Raw genomic sequence first — 10,209 nt, forward strand, 5'->3', positions numbered from 1 at the left:
AAAAAAAAAAAGGCGAGCGCGAGCCGCCGCCTGCAGTGGAGCGTGCCCGGCCTCCAGAGGCAGTCGTCTCCAACTTTTCCTCTCCCGCCCCGAGTCCGCGCGCCTCCAACTTCGGCCCTGCTGGAGCCCAGATTTGCCTGCCGCTCTCCTCCACTCTAATGTGCGCGCCCAGGCCCCTGGCAGCCGTTTGCAGCTCGGGGGCCACGCTCCCGAGGCTCAGGCCTGAGCGCTCGCCGGTTCCCAGGGCCGGGGCCCAGTTGTGGAAGGGTGAACCCCGGCGCCCAGGGAGCACCCCGGGAGAGGGCGGAGCGCTCCTGTGCCCCGGGGCAGGGCGGCAGGGAGCTCCCGCGCCCGGAACGTTGCGAGCAAGGCTTGCTAACGTCGCAGGGGGGCACCCGCGAGAGACGGACAGGAAGAGGGCCAGGGGGGACGCCAGAACCCGGGACCACAGTACGGAAACGGCCCGGGCCGAGCTGCAGTCAGATCCGGGGATGGAGGGAGCCGGAGAAGAGGCGTGAGGAGGCCGAGAAGGCAGGCCCTGCTGCCCTGCTGGAGGCCGGCAGCCTGCTGTGGCAGTGGACGAGCAGGCTGCCCAGAAAGGGACAGGGGTCAGGAGGTCGGGCCAGGGCCTTAGCAGGCTCAGACGAGGCCCAAGAAGGGAGCACCAGGCACCCTGGAGTGCAGGGCCCAAGCCTGGCTCGGGCTGTCCAAAGGGGGCCTAGGCCAGGCCCCTAGTGGGGAAACTGAGTCAAAGCCCGGCCTCACGGTTCTGCCCAGACGCGTGTGAGCCAAGTTAGGGGTAGGGGGCCAAGACCCTTGAGGGTCTCCGAGACTAAGGCGGGTAGGGGGCTTCAGGGCCTCCCAGTCCAGAGCTGGATTGGAGAGTTAGACGCTTGTAGATCCGAGGTTGGATTGGGGTGGGGTCTCTGGGACGTTGGCTAGCTAGGCAAGGATTGGGGGGATTTAAGTGCTTAGAGATCGAAGGCAGGTCTTGGGTAGGGGGAGTCAGACAATTGGAAAGCCTAGGTGGTTATTTGAGGAGGGGTCTTTGCGCTTGGCAAAGCGCAAAGCTGCGCCTGTTCGGCTCGAGGTCCGAGGCCTCGTCAGGAGAAGCTTCTGTGAAGGGTGGGCCGCCTAGGCCAGGCCAAGAGAAAGAAAGTGAACAAATCTGGACTATAAGTGGGCGGGGGGCCCCTGAGAGGGGGGTCACAAAGGGTGAGACATGGCCACCAGGCGTTTAACCGACGCTTTCTTGTTGTTGCGGAATAATTCCATCCAAAACCGGCAGCTGTTAGCCGAGCAAGTGAGTAGTCACACCACCTCCAGCCCTCTGCATTCACGTAGCATTGCTGCGGTGAGTCTCCCGGCGGCCTCTCCGACACACGCACCGTGTGCACTGCGGCTCTGCCTGTCTGTCTGTCTCTGTCTGTCTCTCTGTTTAAAAAAAAAAAAAAAAGGTTCATAATAGGGAAACGCAAGGTCTCTTGGCCAGGGTCCTGAGGCATCTATAACCCTAGATGGGGGAAAGATGAGGCCCCTGCTCCATCTCTGCCTTGCTCTCTCCACTTCCGCAACCCTCCCAGTTCCCCCCCCTCCCCGTCCCCCCCCACCCCAGTCGTCACCGCACGACAATCCGCCTCCAACTTACATACGTTTTAGCACTAAGATTTGGAAGCGTGGAGGCTTTCCGAAGCCTATTTGTTTCGTTTTGTTTAACCCCCCCTCCCTCCACCCCTCCTTTCTGGGCCTCACTTTGGTTCTAAGGGCTGCGTTGCAAGATCGCAGACCCAAATCCTATTAAATGAACGACTCTCTCCCCCAAACGAGGAAAAGAGTTGTGTGTGTGTGTGTTTTTTCCCCCCCTCTCTTTTTCTTTTAATGGCCTCGCAGCCCTCTGTGTGGCCGTGTTCCCTATGAATAATTTGCTTCACTGTTTTTCCTGGGGGCTCATGTTTGTGAGACCGTAAGGTGCTGGGTTCTTCGTTTTCCATTTCCCAGACAGGAAATTAAGCATTTTCCCTCCATTCGAACTTAAAAAAAAAAAAAAAAAGCCCCCCCAGAAATGTGCATTTGTGAAAACGAACCCCTAAATAGCACTTTTTTTTTTCATTTAATTAACCTGAACCTTTAGCCCAGAGGTGGAATCTTTTGTAGGGAGGGCTGGAAAGATGACTGATGTTTCCCTGTTTGTTTTTGATGAGGGCCACTTTCCCTTTCTGAGCCTCAGTTTTCTGCTTTGTTAAATAAAGGGGGACAAAGGGGGGGGCGGTCTGGACGATCTGTATGAGACAACCGTGATCAGCTTTGTAATATCTTAAATGGAAAAGTGAACTAATGAAACTAGTTTGTAGTGGGGGCTCCTGGCTGTCGACAGGGCAGGTTTGAATAGAAGCTTCCTTGAAGGAAGGGGAAATGAGGAGGGAATAAAGGAATAAAGTCATCCCAGATTCTTGGGGATTAAACTGGAAACACACGGCTTTGGGAATCTCACACTTCGCCTCTTAGGGGGTTGTCTTGCCTTTTAATTTTTGTTCTTACTGACTTTAAATGCTTCAGAAAAAAATGATGCCATGTGTCTTAATTATTGACAGACTTGTCTACTGAGACAGCTTTTCCTTTTTGTAAATCTCCAGTGGAAAATGTCTTTGGCCATATTGCTCCTGTAGGAGAGCTGTTCTGTGCCGTGTGAGCAGTTTTAGGAATAAAATCACGTATACTCAGATAAAAAATCACGGAAAACAGGGACGGAGTGTTTAGGTTTTTATTTACTTAAGATTTTCAAGGATTTTTTGCATTTGTAAACTGAAAGTAATGGTATTATACTGAAATAAGTGTAAAATGGAAATGGGCTGATTCCAGCGCTAATTTTGAAAAGAGTATTCTGAAATAAGACAAGAATTAGAGAGTGGAAATTGAATGAATAAAATTCCACATTGGAACTTGAGTTTTGTTCAAGAAGGTGTAAACATTACATGTTCCTTAAACGGCTTGATTTTGTGCTACCTATGCTACCTCGTGGGGGGGAAAAAAAAACAGCTGAAATTCACATTAATGTTTCTGAGGTATCGGTTTTAATAGATTGAAAAAAATTGTTTGCTTTTACATTTTTATAAGGTTTAAAGCAGCCTGAAACGATAGGTAACATGAGAAGTTTTTATTATTAATCATTAGGTCAGACAGTTTTAAAACCTGGTGTCTGAGACGGGCAGCATTTAAAAAGTGCAACTTTAACTCAGACCGATTTTTACATGGTTTTCTAGGTCAATTAAAAATACGTAAGCTAAGTCAAATAATTAAGAAATAGCTAAAGTATACAATTTAGGTTGTATATGAAAAATAGGTTATGTCAAAATGTATAGATATATTTTAAGTAACTCAGACAATTTCTTGAAAATAGATTTCTAAAACTAAACTACATGTCTAAGTCAGAACATTAAAAGGTATTTACTGTATGTTATGCCGTTTAAAATGTTGGTACCTACGTTAGTCTGACCAATTAACACCTTTCAGATCATTAGGAGCCATCAGATTATTTTAAATACTTTTGTATTCAATTTAGACTATCTAAAAAATATATTTTGCAATTAAACAAAAATGGTTTGCCTCTGTTAGAATTAAAAAGAAAACACATTTATGTATTTGTGTGCATTAAAAAGCACATGGCATGTCATAAATTTCTGAAGTGTTAGGGGTGAAATGGATCTTCAGTTTGCTTACAGTCGAGTCTACAGAAATGATTTCTACACAAATGAGCCATCAAACATCGCACGACGTTACCTGACTAAGTAGAGGGTACAGTTTTTTCAACTTTTCTGGAAATTGGAACAGTTACAGACGTTTGGGGGAAAAACCCTTGTCTAACACAATTTTAAAAAACTTCATTGAATAACTCATGCAATGTTTTTCACTGCATATCTAGCTCATAAAAATTTTAAAACCTCAGTTTTGACTTATAAGTTTCAAAACCATTTAGCAAATCAAATAAAACTGTAGCTGTCAAATTTGAATATGGGCTGGGTTTTAGGTGATATTAAGAAATGGTTAATTAATTCAACTAGTTAATTAATTAATTTTGTTAGAGAGGTGTGAACTGTCAGAATATCACTTCATATTCTCACTCCCCCTCTGATAAAAAACAAGGCAAAGTGTTACTAATTGTTAAGTGTGGTGATGAATTTGTGGGGAGATTCTGTACCTTTTTACATACTTTTCTGTATGTTTAAAAAGTTATAAAGAAAAATGAAATATATACCTGTTACGTTAAGAACATGAGCAGAACAATTAAAAGGAGACAATTGGTAAATAATTGTCTAACATTCAGTAATGAAAAGGAAGTAACTGAACTCTAGAGTTTAACTTAATTTAAAAAATTACAACCTGAAGTTTTTAGTTCCTAGTTAGAAGAAAAAGCTGTGGAATTTCATTTCGTTGTGTGTGTTTGTTATCTCACACACAGCTGAGAATAAATGATACCTAGAATAGAAGTTGTTTTTGGTTTTTGTTTTTTAGCTTTAAACCTGAATTGTCACTTCTTTATTTAAGGAAAAAGCTGTGGAAATTGGTTGTAAAGTGGTGTGTATATTCACACAACTCGAAATTAAGCACACCTAAAGTCATTCAAAAAATTTAAACAGGCATTTTTCGCATCCTAGTTTGAGGGGAAAACTGGAAATTGGTTGGTGGTGAGGGGGTTATTTTGGCTGCCTGTACAGCGTACTAAAACAGGTCTGTGCGGCACTCAGGTAAATATGTCACAGCTAAATAGGAATTTCAGGAGGATGTGCAGTGACAAAACATACCAAAAGTCCTAAGGGCCAAAAGGGACCTAAAAGTCCTTCAACCCAACACCCCCAACTGTGACAAACCCCTTTGTCCGCCTGCCTTGAGCATGTTCTGGGGTGGCAGTGGGATATGCCAGCAGCACATTCCAGCAGCCGTCCCCCCACCTTCTGTACTATACCAAAAGCGTCTCTGCCTGTGCTAACCCCAGCCGTGTCTTCATCTTGTGTCTTGTGGCCCTGGCTCCAGCTCTGACCCTTAGGGTCTCTGACACAGGAAGCCTCTTCTACACGATGACCCCACACCTTCTTGTCCGCGGAGCTTGCTTCAGCTCAGCTGTCAGCTCAGACCAGCTCAGACATTGAAGTTCAGTTTCTCGACTCTGAATGAAATCTAGTTTTTGTGTCCCTTTTTGAAGTTTAGCACCGAGAACTGAACAAAATTCTACTTGTGTTCTTGTTTTGTTGATATTAGCGAAACTAATTGTTAAAAACCCTGGAGTTTGATTTCTAGCCTGTCAGCAAAAATCAAACAGTTCTTGGGATTTCTCCTTCGTTCCGTTCTGGCCTCAGTTTTGGATGCCCAGTCAGGGTCGTGTCTTAGGGCAGCATGAGATAAAGGACAGAGCATCAGACTCGAGTCTGGGGGTTGAGGGCCAAGTCTCACTCAGGCTGACTCAGAATGTGCGTTTAGGCAAGCTTTTACTCTTTCTGGACATCTTGTGCCTTACTTGTAAATTGAGGGGTGTGAGTTGGGTGTTTCCTAGGGGCCCTAAGAATTCCACAATACTTTCTAAATTCTGTTTTGATAGATCGTTTCTCCTGACCAAGGCACACAGCCTCAGCTTTGCATCTGCAAAGGAGAAATGCATGGTCAACAGCCCTGCCGTGCCTCTTAGTCCAGTGGTACTTGCAGAAATCCTTGGAAGTAACCCCCATGCTGTGCAAAAATGATTTTGACATTGTATCAGCCAGGAGCAGGTTTTAAGGCAGCACCTCATTCAAGCAGTTACAGGCAGCTTGGCTTTGAGAATCTGAAGTGAATTTACAAAGTTAAATAATCATTAAAAAAATATGTAGTCTAAAATGAATGGAAAGTAGATGCCGAGTTGCTGTCCCCATCCGATGAGGTGCTGTGTGACTTGCGTGATCTCCTGCAACGATCTGATAGAGGGCTTGGAGCTACTTTGTTAGTGTTTACTTCCTGATCTAGTTTCTGCTCTAAAATAATGCATAATTTCTAAATGGAAGCTAGAGTTAATTGGTCTTAGATTAGTTCGAAACTAACACATTATTTTTAATAAAACGTGGTGTGCTTTAGGGGAAAAAAAAAGAAACTAGGGATTAGTTATGTTTATAAGAAACCTGAGGTCCTTTTTCAGTCGTGACTGTAATATCAGCTAAGATTTATTGAGTGTTTACTACACGCTTGGCACTGGGCTAAGCCCTTTCCAAACACACGGCCTCATTCTATCCTCACGGAGCCCTGTCAAATAGGCTTTGTTTTTCTCATGATACGGATCAAGGAAACTGAGGTTTAGAGGAGTTTGGAAACGTGCCCAGTGACACCCACCTCGCTGGGATGGGAATGCGGGCCCTTGCGGACCTGGGGGGGCCACAGCACTTAGCAGGCCTGGCTGCCTTTCCGGGGCTTGTGCTGCAGGTCCCGGAAAGGTCAAGGACCTGTTGTTTCTTACAATAGGATGGCATCTCACTTCAGAGCCATACACTGTTCATTTTAACTTGCATTTTAAAGGTTATAAGTTTTAGTCCAGGCTGAGTCTGTTGGAAAATTAGTTCTCTGCCTTTAGAATCCAAGTATGAAATCATTGTATATTTCTCTTTAGATCTATTTGCTTTTCTGCTTCTAAAGATTCCATTTGAGCAGTGAGGCTTACTCGAGAATAAGGGTACTTTGTTGGATAAAAGTGAAGCAAACTTTTATTTTGGCAGTAACGGAAATAAAGTAAATATCACTATAGCATAGACCTGTATTTCCAACTCATTTTACTCAACTTTTCCAGACGTCCTGAGTAAACACAGATGGGTTTCCACTTATTTTTTCAGTTTTATGTAGAAAGTTCTTTAGACTATAAATTCCACATGCCACTTGGAGTTTTCAGTATTTGCTTGATTGTATGCCATTGGCAGGTCAGAAACCTAGATTTAGACGTTATAAAGATTTAGAAGGTGATGATGTGGAGTAACGGATTTTCATTTGGCTGTATTTTGGGTTTTCCTGATGGAAATTCTAAATGTTTTAATTCAGATCTTGACAGAATTTTCTGGAATTTGGTGGCGGGGGGGATTTTGAAAGCCTTCTGTTTTTAACTGGCAAAATTGGGTGGGGAGGGGGTTCTTAAAACAGATGACCTTCTGAGTTCGATTCCCCACGTGGTGCGGTGGCAGCTGCCTGGTCATTCCCTGGTCATTCCCTGCATTGTTAATAAAATCACAGAGGCTGGAAAGAGGCCTGAACACCTGGGTCTGTCCCTGTCCCAGCCATTAACAAGCTCTGGGACTCCAGGGAAGTGGATTTACACATTCTGAAGCTTGTTTTTCTTATTTGTAAAAATAAAGTCTAGCTTGTGATTCCGATTTCACCTCTTATCAACCAGTAATTGTAGAAACCAGAAGATCAGGGCGTGTGCTTGGTTAACGATCCGGGATGCAAGCACGGTTTGCAGTGATACTTTGTTCAAAGCTTAGATGCCAAGGAGCCGCTGCAGGCGGCAATGTGCACGCCGAGATACCGAAGTCAGGGGTCTGCCTGGTGTCTTGCTTTACGAATAAAAACACTCCGGTGATTTCTTGCTGAAAATGTTAAGCTTTTAGAAAATAAAAACATTTTCTTTTCTTTTTAAAGTAAAAGGTAATTAAATCAGACTTCCATTTGATACTGTCTTCTCTGTTAGCATCTTCTAGCACTGTAGTTCTGACGGTGCATATACAAATACGGTTCTCCTTCGCTCCCCTAGCAGATTGTGGAGAGGGTGAAGAAGACTTTCAGCTTTCTCTAATGTCAGCTAATTGGATTTTTACATGGAGGAATGTTTGTTTGATTACATTTTTTATTGCTGTCATTGTTTAATAATGTTTTGGCCCTGATAGACCAGTTTAATTTACACTATTAATTTTTAAATAAGGAAGTTATGTTTTATTTTCTAAATTTACTGCTAAGCATAAAACTGTCAACACAGTGGACTATTGAAATTCACCACTAATTATTTCAGTGATCAATACTGTAAAAAAAAAAAACAGACCTTGTTGTGTAGATTATCTATCATTAGTAAGTGTCTGTTCAGAAGAGAGTTCCCCGTGGATCTAAAAAAGAACCTTCAGTTTTAAATTGAAACTTAATCCTCTGGCTGCCGTGGCTTTTTCCTGCTACTCCTTAAAAAAAATCTCTCTCCCTATCTGTTTGGTTTTGTTTACTTGCTTTTATAATAAATAGCTTTAGGAATAACTGTGTGCTTTCCAGACTAACAGTAACATATGCCAAGCAAAGGGGAAGCATTTTCCTTCACCACCTGTGTCTCTCTCCCGGGGAGAGTGGTTTCCCGGCTCGCTCACGGCCACGGAGAAAGCCGTGTCTGCGGTAGTGAACTTGTAGAGACCATGCACGTGTGGGCACGCAGTGTTATCAGAATGCAGCCATTGACACTTTCTGCGGGTCATTCATTTTCTAAGTTTGCCGCATTTGCCAGACCTATTTACGTGTTAAACTATAGATTTATTTGTCATGGTAAAATTACATTTCAGCTTTGCTCTCTTGTTTTATCTTCCTAAAGGAAACTTAGAATATTATATGTGATATTTGATATGTATGAAACAGATTAGCATTCCATTTTAGTGCAGCTAGAGCAAGTGTGTTTTATTTGTTTCTATTGTTTTAATTTTTATAACTATTGTTTGTTTTCTATCCTTTCCAAAACAACAATTACAGTAAATAAAAATAAAAAACATGTTGTAACTTAAAAAAAAAAAGAAAGAATCATGGGGGGGAGAGTTTTTAAATGCCTTGGTTAATGGGTCTTTATTTTTAGTCAACTTTAGAGGTATTTAAAATCTCAGTGTTCTCTCAACTGACCATACCTTATCTGTCTGTCTGTCCCCATCATGCTTTCTTTTCGCTGTCCCTAACTGGATGGGACTCATGGACACAACATATCTCTTCAGGAGCTGGATGAGGTATAGTGTTTTGAATATATTTTTGTCTGATCATAAACTGATGCCTGTTCTTCTAAAGTCTTTGGTCATATATGAAATGCCGACAGGGCTTACCCGTACTTTAGCGTTTGCTTTGATTCCTTGTAATTACTGTGTCTAACAGTTCGTCACTTAGGGTTCATTGACTGTATTTCCACACAGGTGAGTGGGCGACTTCGGGACGGGTTTGGGAACGTCCCTCACTGCCCTTGGGGGAGCAGCTCCCCCTGGAAGTAGCGCAGGGCGAACGTTCCCTCGAGTGTAACGGAAGCCAGGCTGTCCCTGGGCTGTGTGTGTAAGTGCCTCGATTTCTCAGAGAGGTGTCGCCAAGTGGCCCAGGTGGAGCGTGAAGGTGGCGCTGTCTGCCGCAGGCCCCAAGGGGGTGGGCGGAAGGCCACCCCGCCTGTGAGGGGTCTTCAGGGCCCCTGCTAGGGACGAAGCAGTGACCCTCCACGCCACCTGAGCTAATCATTGCACTGTCCCCGCTCTGCCCCCTGCCTCGCAGCACCTTTGGGCATTTTCATCACTTATTAGCGATTCATCCAGAAGATGGAGCAAGTCCATGTTCATAGCACTTTATTCCAGTAGCGCCGATGCGAGAGTTGAGGGAAAAGGAGATCGAACCGTGATGGTTAATTTTGTATGTTTCTCCTTCAGCGGTGAAGGGGTAAAAATATTTTTCCCGAGTAATTTTAAGGAGTAATCGTGGGGGGAGCGTTGTTTGTTTTGGTTCGATTTGATTTAGAAGTATGGCGGTGAGGTGGGATTGGGGGGCTGTCTTCAAAACTAGTAGATTAAGATCTACCTGTAAGTTGTAGAAACCTCAGCCGGCTGCTGATAGCAGAGAGACGGGGACTAGGGGACAAGCAGGGCCGGGACGAGGGGACCGTCTGTACCGGTTAAGCCAGTCGCCTGGCGCTTCTCGGTCCCCACACGGCGGCGGCCATGTGTGGTCCGCCTGGGAGGCGGCGGCGCGGTGGCCCCTGACGGCGCCCGTGGGAAAGGCCCGGCGCAGAACTGTGGACGAGGTGGTGCCCCCTCTCTTTCTTTTTTCTTTTTCTTCCCTTCCTTCCGTCCGTCCTTCCTTCCTTCCTTCCGTCCTTCCTTCCTTCCTTCTGTCCTTCCTTCCTTCCTTCCTTCTTTCCCTCCCTCCTTCCGTCCGTCCTTCCTTCCTTCCTTCCTTCCTTCCTTCCTTCCTTCCTTCCTTCCTTCCTTCCTTCCT

General features: G+C 44.7%; 1 protein-coding gene across 5 annotated transcripts in view; it reads left to right on the plus strand.

Annotated features, from left to right (window-relative positions):
• Positions 1–421: 421 nt before the first annotated feature.
• Positions 422–10,209, plus strand: part of LOC105296092 (syntaxin-16) — a 57,608-nt gene continuing 47,820 nt past the window's right edge. The window contains exons 1-2 of one of the 5 annotated variants that reach the window (XM_011366026.2): positions 422–1,354; positions 8,958–8,969. In XM_011366026.2, the coding sequence (XP_011364328.1) occupies positions 1,223–1,354; positions 8,958–8,969 (144 nt within the window). In that variant the 5' untranslated portion in view covers positions 422–1,222. The remainder of the gene's footprint in view (positions 1,355–8,957; positions 8,970–10,209) is intronic. The other 4 variants (XM_023534089.1, XM_023534091.1, XM_023534090.1 and 1 more) reach the window with 4 other exon arrangements.

The sequence above is a fragment of the Pteropus vampyrus genome, unplaced genomic scaffold (genome assembly GCF_000151845.1).
Source record: "Pteropus vampyrus isolate Shadow unplaced genomic scaffold, Pvam_2.0 Scaffold118, whole genome shotgun sequence".
In the NCBI taxonomy this organism is placed as follows: Eukaryota; Metazoa; Chordata; class Mammalia; order Chiroptera; family Pteropodidae; genus Pteropus; species Pteropus vampyrus.